This window comes from Drosophila biarmipes, chromosome 2R (genome assembly GCF_025231255.1).
Source record: "Drosophila biarmipes strain raj3 chromosome 2R, RU_DBia_V1.1, whole genome shotgun sequence".
Lineage (NCBI taxonomy): Eukaryota > Metazoa > Arthropoda > Insecta > Diptera > Drosophilidae > Drosophila > Drosophila biarmipes.
This window is the reverse complement of record NC_066615.1, coordinates 14,355,822-14,372,946: the sequence shown is the minus strand read 5'-3', so window position 1 is coordinate 14,372,946 and position 17,125 is coordinate 14,355,822. Positions and strand designations below refer to the sequence as shown.

The window sequence follows — 17,125 nt, the reverse complement described above, 5'->3', positions numbered from 1 at the left end:
TTTCATTTACTTTGTTCAGTAGCCACGTTGCGCTGAAAACCAAGTGAAATATTACAATTTTTGTACTCCACAAGTACTCCCAGTCGAAATCAAAGAAACACCCGCACACACGTTGGGAACTCTGGAACACGAACCGCGACGAACTATCGGTGGGTCCGCTAGAGAAGAAGGGACACGACCCCATCACTTACCTACAGTCCTCTCACGGGAAGAAACGTGCTCCGCCGTTCTGACGAAATTTTTGCTTTTAATTTGACAATTGCTCGTGTGAAATTGCAGAAGTAAAAAGCCAAGATGCTGCGCGTACCCAAGTTTCTGCCCCGCCTCGCCCGCCAGGCCGGCGTAGTGCCCACCAACATTTCCGGGGCTTCTAGCATGTTCCGCGTAAGTAACCCCCCACTCCCCCCCGACTATTATATAAAAGAGCGGCATGCGGCTGCGGTCCATGTTTTACGGGAAGATTCTACAGCGGAGCACCCTTTTTCTTTGCAGAACCTGCCAGGTGCTACGAATGGACAGCTGCGTTACAAGTAAGTGAATTGGCGAATAGTCCGTAGATTTCTCCAATTATCACGCCCCGCTTATGTAAGCACTCGGCAAAGATAATTACGATTTTCCAGAAGCCTCCTTGGGTTGCATCATAATAGAGGATATTTAAAGAAATCCTCCATGATAATTGGAAATATCTATAGTCAGAAAACGTGGCTCTTATCTCTACTTGTTGCCGGCGGCCTTATCAGCCCACTACATCCATATGCCTGTGTAAAACCAACTTTCCACCATTTTCCAGGTCCGGTGAGGTCAAAGGTGCTGTTATTGGCATCGATTTGGGTACCACCAACTCCTGCTTGGCCGTCATGGAGGGCAAGCAGGCCAAGGTGATCGAGAACGCCGAGGGAGCCCGCACCACACCCTCCCACGTCGCCTTCACCAAGGATGGCGAGCGACTGGTTGGCATGCCCGCCAAGCGCCAGGCTGTGACCAACTCGGCCAACACTTTCTACGCCACCAAGCGTCTGATTGGCAGGCGTTTCGACGATCCCGAGGTGAAGAAGGACATCACCAACTTGTCCTACAAGGTGGTCAAGGCCTCAAACGGCGACGCCTGGGTGTCCTCCACCGACGGCAAGGTGTACTCGCCCTCTCAGATCGGTGCCTTTATCCTGATCAAGATGAAGGAGACCGCTGAGGCTTACCTGAACACTCCCGTGAAGAACGCTGTGGTCACCGTGCCAGCCTACTTCAACGACTCGCAGCGCCAGGCCACCAAGGATGCCGGACAAATCGCCGGACTCAATGTGCTGCGTGTGATCAACGAGCCTACTGCTGCCGCTTTGGCCTACGGAATGGACAAGACGGAAGACAAAATGTGAGTATTCGATAACTTTATTTATTATTAGTTATCTTTATTGGCTCTTAATATTTCTGCTTATTTTTTATTAACTTAAAAAAATGGCACATAAGCAATGCTTCAAGAATTTTCACAGATTTTTTTTGAAAAAAAAAACACCTTATCTCCGATTTCCCATATTATTGTTTTGTCTTATCTACACAGTCGCAAGCTGATTGATTCCAAAGGCCTAGTTCTTATCTTGGTTTTAAATATTTAATCTCAAGACATTGAATTTGGCTTCACAATGTTCATTTTGTTAGAATCACCAGATACTTTTCTTTTATTTAGCTAAAAGTAAATAATATATCAAGAGTTTTGAATTTGATTCTATATTAAAATCTGGTAACAATAGTTTTCCAATAAAAAAGTTGTTTTTATTCTTTATGTATTAACTTAAATTACCATCATTTCTCCTTGCAGCATTGCCGTTTACGATTTGGGTGGCGGCACCTTCGATATTTCGATCCTGGAGATCCAGAAGGGAGTGTTCGAGGTCAAGTCCACCAACGGAGATACCCTGTTGGGTGGTGAAGACTTCGACAACCATATCGTCAACTTCCTGGTGGCCGAGTTCAAGAAGGACAGTGGCATCGACATCCGCAAGGACAACATTGCCATGCAGCGCCTGAAGGAGGCGGCCGAGAAGGCCAAGTGCGAGCTGTCCTCCTCCCAGCAGACCGACATCAATCTGCCCTATCTGACCATGGATGCCGCCGGACCCCAGCACATGAACCTGAAATTGACCCGCTCCAAGTTGGAGAGCCTGGTGGGCGATCTGATCAAGCGCACCATCCAGCCCTGCCAGAAGGCTCTGTCCGATGCCGAGGTCTCCAAGTCTGAGATCGGAGAGGTTCTGTTGGTCGGCGGTATGACTCGAATGCCCAAGGTGCAGTCCACCGTGCAGGAGCTGTTCGGACGCCAGCCGTCGCGTTCTGTGAACCCTGATGAAGCTGTGGCTGTTGGTGCCGCCGTTCAGGGAGGTGTGTTGGCCGGTGATGTCACCGATGTGCTGCTGCTCGACGTTACCCCCCTGTCCCTGGGTATTGAAACCTTGGGCGGAGTGTTCACCCGTCTGATTTCCCGTAACACCACTATTCCCACCAAGAAGTCGCAGGTCTTCTCGACCGCCAGTGATGGCCAGACCCAGGTGGAGATTAAGGTTCACCAGGGCGAGCGTGAGATGGCCAACGACAACAAGCTCCTTGGTTCCTTCACACTGGTGGGAATTCCCCCAGCACCGCGCGGAGTGCCCCAAATCGAGGTAGTGTTCGACATCGATGCGAACGGCATTGTTCACGTTTCGGCTAAGGACAAGGGCACCGGTAAGGAGCAGCAGATCGTCATCCAGTCCAGCGGTGGTTTGAGCAAGGACGAAATCGAGAACATGATCAAGAAGGCCGAGGAGTACGCCACCGCCGACAAGCAGAAGCGTGAGCTGATCGAGATTGTTAACCAGGGCGAAAGCATAGTCCACGACACTGAGACCAAGATGGAGGAGTTCAAGAGCCAGCTGCCTGCTGAGGAGGTAATTATTTAAATTATAATGGTATTCTTATCCCTACTAAAACTTGGATTTTATCTGTAGTGCGAGAAGCTGAAGAAGGAGATTGCTGATCTGCGCACGTTGCTGGCCAATAAGGAGACCGCCGACCTGGAGGAAGTCAGGAAGGCCACCTCCTCGCTGCAGCAGTCGTCCCTGAAGCTCTTCGAGCTGGCCTACAAGAAGGTGAGTTCCCTTAAACTGCCTTTTCTAGTAGATCAAATGCTAATGCATTCTTCCCCTTTCAGATGTCCGCTGAGCGCGAGAGCAACGCTGGAGCCGGCTCTTCCGACAGCAGCAGTTCAAGCGACACTTCTGGCGAAGCCAAGAAGGAAGAGAAGAACTAAATTAGGCAACCATAGTCATAGTTGTTGTTCCCCTATTTAATAATAACCGCTTCTGGATTTCGATTAAGTTCTACGTTAAACACAAACACGTCGTCATATTCCTTTTCTGAATCATGAATCACACAAAGCCACAAGCATTTACCCAAAAAATGTGTAGTAAACTCAATCAGATGCGATCAGGTCAAATCAGACAATGTGACTTCCAAGCTAAAAGACGTAGTCCAGGCCGCCAGGGAGCCGATATGGTAGACTGCATAAAGTTTTTATTGTTTATTATGCAACCGAGCTACGTTCTCCCTGATCTTAATTGCGTGGTCAGTGTTGTGTTGTGTTCCTGTAAGATTTTGATTATTTTTACGTATATTCTAAACTAGTTGTAGTTGTACAATACCGAGCACAGCACAAAAACTCAATTCGCAAAGCGGCCACGGCGTTCTAGACGCGGACAACTAAGCAAACGATCATTTGGAGGTCCTACTTTAAGCTAAATTGTATGTTGGTTTCCAGTGGACAACCAATTCGACTGGGTAATATGCAATTAAATTTAAACAAATCGATGTAAACTAAAAATAAAACAAAAACAAACATTTACATACAAAAATATCGTTTATTTTTTAGAATATTGAAGAAAGGTTTCCGTAAAAATTAATTTATAAATTCCTCGAGATATTAAATAATTAGTAAAGATAAATAATCTTAGATTACCTAAACTATGGAGCTTTTGTACAAATACTATAGTGTCGTTGTTCGCAATTCACTAAGCTAGAACTAAGCTATGATGAGTGCCTACATGGCTCCGCTCTGAAGTTTGTAGAGCGTGTAGTAGAGTCCTCGGTTTTCCAGCAGTTGCTTGTGGTCTCCCGCCTCGCAAACCACTCCGTTCTCCAGGACCACGATGACGTCCGAGTGGACAACGGTGGACAATCGATGGGCTATAGTAATGGTGGTACGACCCTCAGAGGCGGCATCGAGTGCATCTTGGACAACCTAATTTGGAGAGGAGTTAATAGGGATCTTCGCTATTTGTTGGGACCTCTACACCCACCTTCTCACTTTCAGCGTCCAGGGCAGAGGTGGCCTCGTCGAGCAGCATGATCTTAGGGTTCCGGATGAGAGCTCTTGCAATAGCAATGCGTTGCTTTTGACCTCCCGACAACTGAGCACCCTTCTCACCCATTCTCGTTTCATAGCCCTGCAAAGGTACCGGAAATTATTAAAGGTTCTGAAAGGAATAGCGAAAAAGTGAACTTACCAATGGCAGGTTAGCGATGAACTCGTGGATATTGGACTTCTTGCAGGCGGAGATGATCTCCTGGTCGGTCACAATCCTGGAGTTGTCACCGTAGGAAATATTTTCCTTGATTGTGCGATCGAAGAGGATGGGCTCCTGGGACACGATACCCAATTGGTGGCGCAGATTCGTCATGGAGACGTCGCGCACATCCTGCTCGTCTATAAGAGTAGCTCCCCCATCTACGTCGTAGAATCGCTGAACCAGCTGGATGCAAGTGGACTTGCCACAACCTGAAGGACCCACCAGGGCAACCTTCTGACCCTTGAGCACGCTCAGATTTAGGCCCTTTAGAACCTGAATCTCACGGCGCGTGGGATAGCTGAACTCCACCTTTTCGTAGCGGACATTTCCTTCGCTGTGCCACGGAGCACGAGATACTCCCGGTCGGTCCACAATCATCGGCTGGCGGCGGAGGAAGGTAAAGATGGTCTTGGCCGCCGACACGCCCTTCTGCATGTTGGGAGCAAAGGCCAAGGCGTTGGCAATCGAGGCTGTACCCATGATGAGCGCTTGGGAAACCCTAAAGGAGAGGCAGATGTTAAAAAAACTAATTGGTTGACCTCGCTTATCTCTCCACTTACTTGAAGACATCTCCAAACTCGATTCCTCGGTTGATCACACACCAGGTTCCGTAGTACATACAGGCGGCGTAGGCAAAGAACATAAGGGAACGGGCGAGACCGTAGACCATACCTCGGAAGTGGGTATTCCTCTTGGAAATTGCCACAGCTGGGATCAGCATGCTAATGTAATTCTGGTGGAACATCTCCTCACGACCCAGAGAGACCACAGTACGAATGTTGGAAACCACTTCGACGGCCAGCTTGGTGCAGTTCTCCATGGTCTTGGCTGAACCCATGTTCTCCTTGGCCATCAGGGTGCGCTGCATGTAGAAGGCGATCAGGATGAAGGGCGTGAAGGCCAGGGCCACCAGACCGAGACTCCACTCGTAGTACATGGACAAGCCGATGCCCAGGACGAGGGTGGAAATGGACTGGATGATGGTTCCAATTCGCTGACCAGTGGCCTAAAAGAAATTAAGATAATTAGGAAAGGTTACTTGGAAGAGCTGTCTTATGAACTTACCCCCTGAACTGCAGCAGCATCTCCGGAGAGTCGAGCACAAAGGCTTCCGGTACCATTGGCCTTGTCGTCGAACCAGGCAACCTCCTGGCGCAGCATCGTCTCGAACATGAGACCTCGGAGACGTTCCGTCAGCCTCTCACCGGCGATACCGAAGAAGTAAATCTGGAAGAACGTGGCAAAGCCCACCACGATTCCGGCGATCAGGAAGTACAGACTGTATTGGTTAGAGTTCTCGCGCACGTATTCATCGTTATCCTTCACCGAGAGGATCTGCAAGATGCTGCCGAAGAGCACTGCAAAGACGGGCATGGCACATCCCATGATCACGGACGAGATGCAGCCAATGGTGATCTGCAGGTACTCCGGTTTGCTCATCTTCATAACCTCGGCCATGGGCTTCACCTCGTTGGGGTCCTTGACCTTCTTCTTCTTTTTCTTATCCTTCTTGTCTGCCACCACCTCCTCTTCGTCCTCATCCTCGCTGAGAATCTTGATTTCCTCTTCGTCCTCATCCTTGATGTCAAAGTTCTTGTAGATGTCACCGGTGGGACTTAGGACTGAGCCATCATCGTCACCCAATTGGGTGGTTACCAGGTTGTAATAGTGATCCTTCAGCTCCATTAGCTCCTGGTGCGTTCCGCTCTCCACCACTTCTCCCTTGTTGATCACCACAATCCTGTCCGCCCGACGAACGGTGGACAAACGATGGGCCACCACGATGGTGGTTCTGCCAGCGCTCACCTTCTCCAGGGCAGCTTGGACCTTAGCCTCACTGGCCGTGTCCAGAGCAGAGGTAGCCTCATCCAGTAGCAGTATCTCGGGGTCACGGATCAGGGCACGAGCGATAGCTATCCTCTGCTTCTGCCCTCCAGACAGCTGAGCTCCGCGCTCGCCCACAAGGGTGTGATAGCCCTTGGGTAGTTTCTTGATGAAAATGGCCGCATTGGCTGCTGCAGCTGCCGCCTCGATCTCCTCCCGAGTGGCATCTTCCCGGCCGTATCGGATATTTTCGTAGATAGAAACGCCAAAGAGGACTGGCTCCTGACCCACCACTCCGATCCTAGAGCGCAGCCAGTTGATGTCGATGTCCTTAAGGTTGGTGCCATTAAAGTAAAGATTACCAGCCTGGGGATCGTAGAATCGCTGGATGAGCTGGATGCAGGTCGACTTGCCACAGCCAGAGGGACCCACCAGGGCCACCGTCTGGCCTCGATGGATCTCCAGGTTCAGTTTGTTTAGAATGGGGATCTCCGCACGCGTTGGGTATTGGAACTCCACGTCCCTGAACTCAATGGAAGTCAGGGGCTCGTTCAACTTTTTACCGCCAGCATCGATGGGATTAATGATGGGGATCTGCTCGATGATGTGGAAGACCTTGGCACAGGCACCCTTGGCGATTCCAAAGGCCTCAATGTACGGAGCCGCCATACCAATATTCATGGAGCCCATCATGACCGAGAAGAACACGGTGATCATGGTGCCGGCATCGTAGTTGGCGTAGTAGGGATCGTTGTATCCCTTGATCACCAGACCCACTCCGTACCAGAAGGCCAGGGAGTAGGAGGCGTAGATGAAGAACCACAGCAGACCGAAACCGATGCCGGAGAACATGTTCCTCTTGATGTTCAGCAGCTTGGCGGCAACCACGCTTTGCCTGTACGCGGCCAACTCCTTCGCCTCTCCCTCAAAAGCTTTCACTGTGCGAATGCCGGAGAGAGCTCCTTCGGCCACCACGGCGGCGCCGGCGTACATGGTCACCTCCTTCTTGGCCAGACGGGACGTGGCCACGGACACCAGACCCATGGCGATGAAGGTCAGCGGCAGACTGGTCAGACACACCAACGATAGCTGCCAGCCCTTGACAAAGGCCAGGACCAGTGATCCCACGAAGGAAACAAAGTAATGGATAAACATCACTACTTTCTCAGCCAGGCCATCCTCCATCTTGGACAGATCCCTGAAAAGGACAGAACATTATATTATTATTCTCTTCTTTGTCTGATCCCTAAGATGGTTATTTATGGAAATAATCGAAGACTCAGACCTTCTTGTTATCAAATTGATAAGAACTAGACAAGCAGCTTTTTGATATGAAAGCTGGCAAAAAAAAAAAAACAATTATGCTTTTTTTTGGAAATGTCATTGATTATGATAATGATTCACTTACTCATTCATTCGGCTGGCCACTTCACCACTCTGGTTGAAGTCGTACCACTTCATGTCTTGATGTAGAATCGAACGGAAGAACTTTGAGCGTATGGTCAGGATCTGGGAGTGGGCCGCATAGTTGAAGCAGGTGATCGAGAGATAGGAACACACCAGCATGATAATGCCGATGTACGTGTTCTGCAGGGAGAACTCTCGCACTTTGTCCAGGAGCAAAGTACCGGCATCGTCGTCAGCTCGATAGGTCTTTCCCCCCGCCGCCATTCCGCCCAAGTCGATCATGTCCTGGGGAGCAAAGATAAATTCAAGTTAGGAGTTACGACTATAAACGTTAAAATTCAACTCACATTGGCCAGATTGCCGAAGATCAAACTGTTGGCGGGAGTGGTAAGGCCAGTGGCCACGGCAGAGAGTAAACCGATCACATAGAGCCCGCGATCCTTGTTGGTGGCATACCGGAAGAGCTGGAAGTAGCTAACCTGCTTCACTTCCTCCTCGTACTTGAAGCCATCCTCCTCATCGCTCGCTTCCGCCTCGTCATGCTTCGACTTCTTTTTTGATTTGTTGGGATCACTGCAATAATAATAAAGGGTGCCAATCAAAATGGTTATCAGTAACTCTATTGACGCCAACCCATTGAACCCCTCGAGGCAGCGATTCGCCAACCCTTATCTGCCCATGACACACGCCAAGGGAAGTGGTCCCAAGCCACCAATAGCTCTATGACCACGCTTCAGTTCTGGCCAAGCAAAACACTATCTGCGTTGGGATATAGTACCTAGTAGAGAGTCAGTAATAGAGATTACCTGGCGACTTGGTTCTCTTCTGGTTGGTCGACATTTATGGCATTAGCAATCAATGAACGATAAAGTAATGAGTATCAGAATATTATATAGACTGTATAATGGACTCAAATATTGATGATTGCAAAAACCAATAAAATGTTTGCTTAATTAATAGAACCTAATGGGATAACTTTAATCAGTTAAAAAAATTAGCCTAATGGAATGTGGTTCTTTGAATAAAAATGTGCTTGAAAAATAATGAAGGTAAGGTATTTCTTACTCCCCCAACAACTTAGTACAACCCAGTCGCGAAGAGTATTCAAAATAAAAAGACTTGGTATGCAACCATTATTTAAGCAATTTGCATTGTCATCGTTGAGGAGCAACTTTGTCAAAGGTGAAAAACTTCAATGGAATTCGCTCCAAAGATTGTATTTAGCACTCGATCGAAACATGACCATTAATTAGAATTAATAAGGTATTGCCAATTAAGAGGCCATTAAATGTATTAGTTTTACTAAGCTCGCTTAGGCACTCTTACATCACAATGACACATTTTTTCTCTCACTTGTATTCACTATAACTCCCGTTTTCCCTTTAAATATCCTTAAAGGACCTTTTGAGACTGTACACTGGTAAAAAACTCACAAGCTCTTTCGATCTCGTTCTGAATCCTCTATCTGGCTGCTCAGGACGATATTCGTTTTGTACTGCGATCGCGAGTTCACATCGTCCTTGACGATGTCGCCGTTCTTAACGGTCATCGTGTATGAGATCTTCGAGGGCTGAGACTAAATATCCTTTTTATCAAACCGTATGGGTTGTTGGAGTCACATGGGCCAGAAAGACCTGATGGCGGTGCAGACTATAACAGACTATTATAATGTGGCAGCGCGCAGGGGTTTATATTCGAATGCCTGCCGGGCCGAAGTGGAGCCTTATCAACTGATAATGCGTGTTTATCAATATATTGGACATGTATAAAATTCTTAAGACTAACGGTGAGTTTGGTCTGCTTGTGAAATTCGCAGTCAAACGGAATTTCTTAGCACGTGAATCCAAATTTGAATGAGGGAAACCGATTGCGCGGTAGTGATCTGAAAACCGTGATTCACTGGTACGGGTGGTCTTTAAGTGGTCAAATGTCTAGCCCTAGGTCAGTGACTTTTTTTTTTGCAAATACTTAGTGCTATGAATTTTATTAAACTAATACTAAAATTTAAGTTTTATTATTGGTATCGTATATCATCAAAGATAAGTAAGTAATGTTTCCATAAGTCCGTTCTCTAGATAAAGTGAAGTCATGATTGTCAGGCGGCATGGTTCATGGGCTATTGCTCATCTATAACTATGATTGCGAATCTTTTAGATTATTGATTGACCATGAATTTATTATACGATACAACGAATAATAGGTACTTATTGACTGTATATGAGTTGTAGGACCTCTTAGTACCACCTGTTGAGCTTTAAGCGCATTACAATGTCGCGGTTCACCCATACCGATCGGAATATCCTATCCTTATCGGCCAGACCGTCAGCACGGCACACTCACAATCGCAAATTTACGTATCGGGTCAAATTGGCCAGTAAGCAACCGATGACGTTGGACCTGTGAGTGATGGCATGACTGGCCAATTTCACGCCGGTTTAGCACTACAATTCGAGGATTTAGTAATGACAATTTATTGGCAAGTTTGATACAGGCTGTGGGTGGGGTGTTAATTGATTGCATTCGCTATATGACTGGTTGCCTAGGAGATCCTGGTTACCATGCGCAGGGCATCGCGGTTGATCTTGGCCTGCCTGAGAATGTGGCCCTCGACGAAAATGTCCGACTCGTATTGCAGATAGTTGACGCACTTTTCCACGTAGAACAGGGACTCCTCCAGACGGTCCTTGTGCGAAAGACTCGTTTCCAGGGACACACGGCGGGTCTGCTCGGCAATGGCCGAGTGCAGCTCGAAGCAAAGCGTGCCGAGCGTGCGAACTTCACCTGTCGGGTAGATAGGAAAGCGCCAAACATGTACTTCAGATAACGCTGCGTATACGTAATAATCGACAATAACACTTACATGGCGTTAGGGTCTCGTACAGCTGAACGAGCTCCCTGGCGAAATTCAGCTTAAGCAGCAGCTTATCGTCTGGAATAACCATCAGCTCCTTTTGATCCTTGGCCAGGAGCTGGACGAGCAGGATTTTTATCTCGCTCATGTGGAAGTGCTGAGGAGGGAGCCACTTTTCGTAGTGCTTGAGATATCTACGATAAAAATATAGAAAATATAAATATATTAAAAATATTATTTCCTCAGAAAATTTTGAATTTGGAATGGTGTGGTATATAATAAAATATAAGGATTGTTTTTTAAAGTTTTAAATTACTACTATACATAAAGTAATGTATAATATAATATACGGATAAATATTGTAATATAAGGATGTATCCTAAAAAATTCTGGTTTTATCACATTCTGGAAAAATATATACTTTATAGTTTTGGAATCGAATGGGTCTACTATTCCTTTTTGAACGAATTTGCTTTTAATGGTTTAATGTTTCTACTTTAAGCATTACTAAAAGGAATATAATTGGACTTACTTTAAGCCGTTTTCGACATTCTTCTCCATGCTCTGGATATCCTTCCCAGCCCGCTCCAAAATGCGCTCCACATAGTGCTTCTGCACCTGCTTGTGACACTCGCGGCAGCTGGAAGAGATAACGAAAGCCCTTGAGGTTCGGAACACCTTGGGGAAAGGTCGGGAAGTCTCACCGCCAACTGCCGTTCCAATCGTCCGCCTTGCTGGGAAGCATCAGTCCGCCGCACTGGCGGTCCTCGCATTTGATGGCGCTGTAAAAGGTGTCCAGCTCGGTGACATCCACGCATCTCTCGCAGGAGCACTTGAAGAGCTTCGTCTGCATCAGATGGCGCTGACGGTCGGCGGTGCCCCACACGGCGTCCGAGTAGCAGATGCTCAGGTGGGCATTCTTCTTGATCTCGCGCGGTGCCCACAGGATGCAGTGGCCGTTCTTGTTGAAGCTCTTGGCCAGATTGGGCAGGCAGGAGTTCTCCGTAAAGGAGGCGGTGTAGAAGACCCCCACATGCGGGGGATCAGTAGTTGGCACCTCATGACCATTTATCTGGAGGGCACCGACCGCTCGCATAATCTCCTCCTCGCTGAACTTCTGAGTTTTGAAGAACCTGTAAAAATCAGGAAAACAATAATTTAAATTGCTGTGTAAATATTATATCTAAATTGCTTTCATATTATACGGTTTTCGATTATAATCTTGATAGCAATTTTACGTATGTATGTATTTATTACTAGACAATAACACCAGACTAGCGGTGACATGTACATGTACATATGTGAAAAAAACCCGGATAAGATAAGATTGTTTACGTTACATAATCTACCCCTTTCTTTCAACCTATGAAAACTATAATCAAGTTATTGTCAATATCAAATATGATATGGACATAGTAAAGCTTTTTTGGACATTACCAAAACAATTTTTATATACTTCATAACACCTACTTGGGAATAAATTGCCCGATGCTGGCCAGATCCGCCTTCCATTGGTTGGAGCCCCTTCTGGTGGACTCCAGGGACTCCAGCTCCTGGAACTTGCTGGCCTTCTCCGGACTGGTCTCGCCAATGAGCAGACACCTCACGGTGCTCAAGCACGTGTAGAGGGGATGGGGTCCACTGAACTCCTGCACATTGACCTTCTGACCCCGATCCTTAGTGAGGCGACACTCGGCCTTGTGCTCGTCCAGGGACTTGCACTCTGGTCCGCACAGTGGCCAACCGCACTGTTCGCACTCGATGTGATCATCCGCCTCAATGCTGTTGAGACAGCCGAGGCACACTGGCGCTGAGATCTGGGCGGGACCCCGCACCAGAGGCGCCTCCTTCAGGATTATCTCGTACGGTCTGATGGTGCGGGTGGCCACCAGATGCCGGCCCAGTTGCTCATTGTGGGCGATCTGTAAAAGCGTTGAGGTTATGTTGGGCCATTGGCACCTTTGGGTTACCACAACTACCCCACCTTGAATGGATGGCAGCTGGGCTTGTGGGTCTTCCAGTCCTGCTTCTGGTGCTGAACACTGCAGTAGGACACCTGGTTACAGTTGGAGCACTTGTTCTTCGTCGGCTCCTCGCACACATGGCAGGGATTCATCGTGGCACAGGCAAATGTACTATCCAAGAGATGGTTTTCACCCAGAGAATCTCATCCGTACGCTCACACACGATAGCTAGATGTGCATCCACCTCCGCACGCCTCACTGAGTCTCCACAAACTGGGCCAGCTGAAGAGCAATACACAGATGCTGCTGTGCTCTACGCTCGGTCCTCTATAAATAGCCCGAATACGCTCTCGAGTGGACCAATGCTGTGCGGCCACCCTAACCGTAATGAAATTTAAACAGAGATTGATTTTTTCTTTTCTAACTGGGCCATGCTGAAAGCCTAGATTCACAGAACCCGCAGTTTGACCAGGATTTCTACGCTTTATTCTCTAACGTTACACCGATTAAAGCACTCCCATACTATATATATGTACAAACTGACCCTTGGCCAGGAGCAGCAGGGATAACATAACTGGTATGGCGCCGGGTAGGGGATATAGCAATACGATTAATTTATAAATACAGTTTTTACATAATTTATATAGCCTCCACCCCAACAAAACTCTGAGGTATAAAACTACTACTGACGCTTTCGCTTCCGCCTAAACTTGGATTTTGGCCTGCGTTTGGGCGGTGGCGTTTTGCGACTCTGGCCAAGGGTACTGGCGCCTCCTACTTCCACTCCTCCTCCTTCTAATCCTCGATCCTCTAACACCGTCGATCAAATATCAGTCTCGTCGCTCGGCCCATTGGCTTCGCGCAGGGCCACAAACTTCTGCAGCGTGACGTTCTCCTTGGTGGTAGCGGCGCCGCCGCTTCTGGAGTGGTTCCGCAGTTTGCCCTTGTCACGTGACTTTTCGTGCACACCGTTTACCTGGAAATTGTCGCTTTGGAATGGTATGGAAATGGGTAAGCTGTATTCGCTCGGAAATGCAACAGTTCTGTCCTTGTCCTTGTCAGTGTCCTTGTTCTTATCGTTCTCTCTATCCCCATTTTCGGTCACTGGGGGATCGGCATTGGTGTGGGCATTATAGTTTCCTGAAATCAATGAAAAAATAACACATTTAAGATAAAAATTCTGAACAGAACTCTCTAAAATTTTGTTAATTTAACTACTTTAAATATTTGGTTCGAGCTAATGCCATCACCCACCTTTGGCTCCAAACATCTCGGCGTGCTGCTTGAAAGCACTGCGATTGCGCTTGCCTCTCTTCCGCATATTCAAACGCAGGGCGGACACCTTAATTTTGGACCTGCTGCGCTTGGACTTCGGACTATTTGGACGCAGATCCGACTCCGCCTCCGCCGACTGACGCTTGGCAGTCGCACTTGGACTGGGACTGAGACTTGGACTCGGACTCGGAGTTGTGTGACGGCCCAGATTGCTTTCGGTGTCGGAATGATTGTTTTGATAATTAGCTGTCACAATTTGGTCTTCCTCCTGGTCCTCATCATCATCGCACTCGTCGTCCTGGTCGATGATTTCTATCTCCTCGGCGTCATCATCATCCGAGAGGGCCTGCCGGAGCATTATTTCCGGCCCACCACCATAGATGTTATGAAGGAATCGCCACAGGCGAGCATTAAGTTGAGCGTAATCGGAACCCAGTCTTACGCAGCTCACCGTGGCAGTTCCATTTAGCGAACCATTTTCGGTGGGAGCAGCGATTCCCTCGTTGGTAATCGGTCCTGGGTCCTTGTGGGTCTTTCCCCGTGAAAACTGCTGCCAGGAACGCAGCCAGGGCATGGCGATCGCATAAATGGCGGTTGAATCGAACTCGTTTTGTAACCCATTGTACTTCGTGAACTCGTTAAGTTCGTATTGCTGCCGACGGGACAGAGTTTCCGCCGCCCGCTTGCAGATCTCGCACTCGAAGATTATGTTCACTGCTGGACCACCGCCAAAGTTCCTATAGAGATAGTCCCACAGTGGCTGGGAAATGGGCACAGCAATCTGGCTGATTATGTCCGCCTTGGAATGTAAGATACCACCGTGGGGGCAGAGCATCTCCTGGTTGTTTATCGGCCCCGGTTCCGAGAAGGTGGCCAGCCTTGAGAGCCACTCCCGCGTTACATAAAACTGAATGTCCGAGTCGCACAGGGGATGGGTAGTGGACAGAGTCATCGCCTGATCACGCACTATCTGCATCTGGGGGTTGTGCTTCTGGTAGAATAGTACATACGCCTGACATGCTTGAACCAGTTCCGGCGACACCTCCGTCACATACTGATCATCGAACTCGTACCATTTTCCGTTGAGGGCATTGCGGGCATAGCACGTATAATGACCGCCACCCACAGTTCCATGGTGGCAGATCACCGACGACAGATTGTAGATTGGCACCTCGTTTTTGCAGTCCTTGTGGACGTAGGGCCGCATATCGAAGCCCTCCAGCGGAAAATAAACATCCGACGATATCTTCGAGCTGTAGGACAGATCGTGACGAAATCGCTTAAGATGTATGCACAAAACCTCGGGGAGAGTGAGAACGCGAGAGTACTTAATGCCCGTGCGAAGTTTGTTGCAGCGCTCGCAGCTGTAAAAAGCAAATATTGATGATTCCGTTACGTTAACATCTTAGGGGTTAGTCGGGTTAGTCTCACCTGTACATGTTGTCCCCCTTCAACTCGTCTGCGCTAAAGAAACTGGCCATGCAGTCGTAGAGCGTCACCGATGGTCCGTAGATCCAAGAGCGCAGCATGTTCCACATCCAGGCCAGCCAACCCTCGCTGGTCCTGGCTGACGTTTCGGCGGCATTTAGACTCTGGACGCTCAAGCTGTGCGTCTGGTGCAGGACGTTGAGGAAATCGCGGTTGGGAATGGGCAGCGAGAGGTCCTGGAATGTTTCTTCGCGCGTGGACACGCGATCGCAGGTCAAACACTGCACGGAGGACAGCAGCTTGCCGTCGAACACGTCGCTGATTATGGAGCGATCTGACTCAACGGGCTTCTGTTCCGCGGTGGATGAATTTTTCTGCTGGTGCTGCAACTGCGGGTGCTGCTGGTGCGCCGGGTGAGCTTCTGGCAGGGCGCTGTTCGAACCGTTTGTCCGACAGGGCGTCACAAAGTACTCGGTCTTCAGGAGAACCTCTGCCGATGGCTCCGACATGCTGCTCTCGCAGGTGTCGTACTCACTCTCCGAGGCCGCTGGCGTCAAGGAAGCCGGGGCGGCCTCATCCTCGTTGTCGTCGTCTGTTTCGCTGGCCTGCTGCTGCTGCTGTTGTGTCTGTGACTGGGACTGCGCCTGGCTTTGTGTCTGTGGCATCAGCGAGACCTGCTCCGTAAGCTCCTCGTGCAGCTGGTCCATGAAGCAGCGCAAGAACTCCTGGGTGTCGTGTTGCTGGTAGCCCCGAAACATGGGATGCACCGTGCGAATGCCGTACAGAATGCCACGCGGGGCAATAAAATCTGCAAAAACTCAATCTTTAGTAGGTCTCCAGGTTAAGGGCATGAGGTAGGGGTAGAACCTTTGGGATCATCGACATCCTGCCAGATGTCCTGCATCAGGCGGCGATAGCTCTTGGCCAAGCCACCCGGCTTGCAGCGGCGCGCACTCTGCTCCGCTATGTACTCCACCAGGTCGCTGCAGTTGATGAAGTAATGCGTCATGGGTGACAGATTGCTAAGCGCCTGCAGGGCCGAGTTCATGTAGCATGTGTTGGCAATGTTCTGGAGGCCGACGAGCCCGGTACCCGAGCCCTTGGCTTTCTTGTCCTTGGCACCGCCACTGCCACTGCTACTGACGCTTGACTCCTCTCTCCTGGCCAGCGACTTAAGCGATCCGCTGAAGAGTTTGTCGTGGCACCGGCTGCTCCTTGGGTCGCCCATGGCATAGCCGTTCGCCAGCTGTGCGGGAGAAAATCGAAAGTCATGTAATAGAGTCCAAAACAATGCCAACGAAAGGGACAGTTTGCCTGGAGCGGATTCCGCCTCACCGCCTTACCTGGTGGCCCTGCTCGCTGTCTGCGGTGCGGTTGAGGTGCTCTACATGTATATTGCTCTGATTTGGGTTGGGACTAAAACTCATTATAGCTCTCTGGCTGCCTGTAATTCTATTTTTTTAAATATTAATTGAGAATTTTGATTGGAACGACCGAGGAAAAGGCGTTTGCGATTTCCGCTGGTATTTTTGGTATTCGTGGAGATGTGACCAAAGTGGAATACCACGATGCACCCGGGTATGTGATATTTCTTCACCTACTATTCTTTATTTATTTAGTAAGCTACCTTAAGAGACTCAATTCTACAAGCTATCTACGAGTTTCGAGCACTATCAGATATTTGATTTAAAATTTTTTTAGTTTGAGTCACAAAATTCTTGAGAGAGTTGATTTTCATTAAATATTCAAGACAATTTTTTTTAAAACCATATTAAACTATA

The 17,125-nt window shown here is 48.6% G+C and overlaps 4 protein-coding genes across 4 annotated transcripts; 1 reads left to right on the top strand and 3 right to left on the bottom strand.

Annotated features, from left to right (window-relative positions):
* Positions 1–34: 34 nt before the first annotated feature.
* On the top strand, positions 35–3,881 carry LOC108036445 (heat shock 70 kDa protein cognate 5). The gene is made up of 6 exons (XM_017112585.3): positions 35–384; positions 493–530; positions 791–1,369; positions 1,814–2,918; positions 2,979–3,119; positions 3,182–3,881. The coding sequence occupies exons 1-6, from the start codon at positions 295–297 to the stop codon at positions 3,278–3,280; spliced, it is 2,052 nt and encodes a 683-aa protein (XP_016968074.1). The 5' UTR covers positions 35–294; the 3' UTR covers positions 3,281–3,881.
* Positions 3,868–9,464, bottom strand: LOC108036444 (ATP-dependent translocase ABCB1). Its single transcript, XM_017112584.2, has 8 exons — positions 9,260–9,464; positions 8,174–8,399; positions 7,828–8,111; positions 5,661–7,617; positions 5,156–5,601; positions 4,533–5,094; positions 4,326–4,472; positions 3,868–4,267 (listed from the first exon to the last, which is right to left on the bottom strand). Exons 1-8 carry the CDS (start codon positions 9,373–9,375, stop codon positions 4,067–4,069), a joined length of 3,939 nt encoding a protein of 1,312 aa, XP_016968073.1. The 5' UTR covers positions 9,376–9,464; the 3' UTR covers positions 3,868–4,066.
* An 817-nt stretch (positions 9,465–10,281) lies between these two features.
* LOC108036529 (SET domain-containing protein SmydA-8) lies at positions 10,282–12,968 on the bottom strand. The gene is made up of 6 exons (XM_017112747.3): positions 12,662–12,968; positions 12,148–12,599; positions 11,382–11,810; positions 11,210–11,317; positions 10,687–10,871; positions 10,282–10,607 (listed from the first exon to the last, which is right to left on the bottom strand). Exons 1-6 carry the CDS (start codon positions 12,791–12,793, stop codon positions 10,366–10,368), a joined length of 1,548 nt encoding a protein of 515 aa, XP_016968236.1. The 5' UTR covers positions 12,794–12,968; the 3' UTR covers positions 10,282–10,365.
* Positions 12,969–13,104: 136 nt separating this feature from the next.
* On the bottom strand, positions 13,105–16,986 carry LOC108036528 (ubiquitin carboxyl-terminal hydrolase 20). Its single transcript, XM_017112746.3, has 5 exons — positions 16,688–16,986; positions 16,212–16,590; positions 15,348–16,152; positions 13,896–15,280; positions 13,105–13,781 (listed from the first exon to the last, which is right to left on the bottom strand). Exons 1-5 carry the CDS (start codon positions 16,769–16,771, stop codon positions 13,465–13,467), a joined length of 2,970 nt encoding a protein of 989 aa, XP_016968235.1. The 5' UTR covers positions 16,772–16,986; the 3' UTR covers positions 13,105–13,464.
* Positions 16,987–17,125: the final 139 nt, after the last annotated feature.

Bases quoted from the DNA above. Each gene is read 5' to 3' on its own strand.
- LOC108036445 (XM_017112585.3), top strand. From the start codon at position 295: ATGCTGCGCGTACCCAAGTTTCTGCCCCGCCTCGCCCGCCAGGCCGGC. The intron at 385-492 runs GTAAGTAACCCC...TTTTCTTTGCAG, and splicing joins GGGCTTCTAGCATGTTCCGC to AACCTGCCAGGTGCTACGAA. The intron at 3,120-3,181 runs GTGAGTTCCCTT...TTCCCCTTTCAG, and splicing joins TCGAGCTGGCCTACAAGAAG to ATGTCCGCTGAGCGCGAGAG.
- LOC108036444 (XM_017112584.2), bottom strand. From the start codon at position 9,375: ATGACCGTTAAGAACGGCGACATCGTCAAGGACGATGTGAACTCGCGA. The intron at 8,400-9,259 runs GTGAGTTTTTTA...TTATTATTGCAG, and splicing joins GAACGAGATCGAAAGAGCTT to TGATCCCAACAAATCAAAAA. The intron at 5,602-5,660 runs GTAAGTTCATAA...AATTTCTTTTAG, and splicing joins ATGCTGCTGCAGTTCAGGGG to GCCACTGGTCAGCGAATTGG.
- LOC108036529 (XM_017112747.3), bottom strand. From the start codon at position 12,793: ATGAATCCCTGCCATGTGTGCGAGGAGCCGACGAAGAACAAGTGCTCC. The intron at 11,811-12,147 runs GTAGGTGTTATG...TGATTTTTACAG, and splicing joins ATCGGGCAATTTATTCCCAA to GTTCTTCAAAACTCAGAAGT. The intron at 11,318-11,381 runs GTGAGACTTCCC...TATCTCTTCCAG, and splicing joins GATTGGAACGGCAGTTGGCG to CTGCCGCGAGTGTCACAAGC.
- LOC108036528 (XM_017112746.3), bottom strand. From the start codon at position 16,771: ATGAGTTTTAGTCCCAACCCAAATCAGAGCAATATACATGTAGAGCAC. The intron at 16,153-16,211 runs GTTCTACCCCTA...GAGTTTTTGCAG, and splicing joins GGATGTCGATGATCCCAAAG to ATTTTATTGCCCCGCGTGGC. The intron at 13,782-13,895 runs GTGGGTGATGGC...CATTGATTTCAG, and splicing joins CGAGATGTTTGGAGCCAAAG to GAAACTATAATGCCCACACC.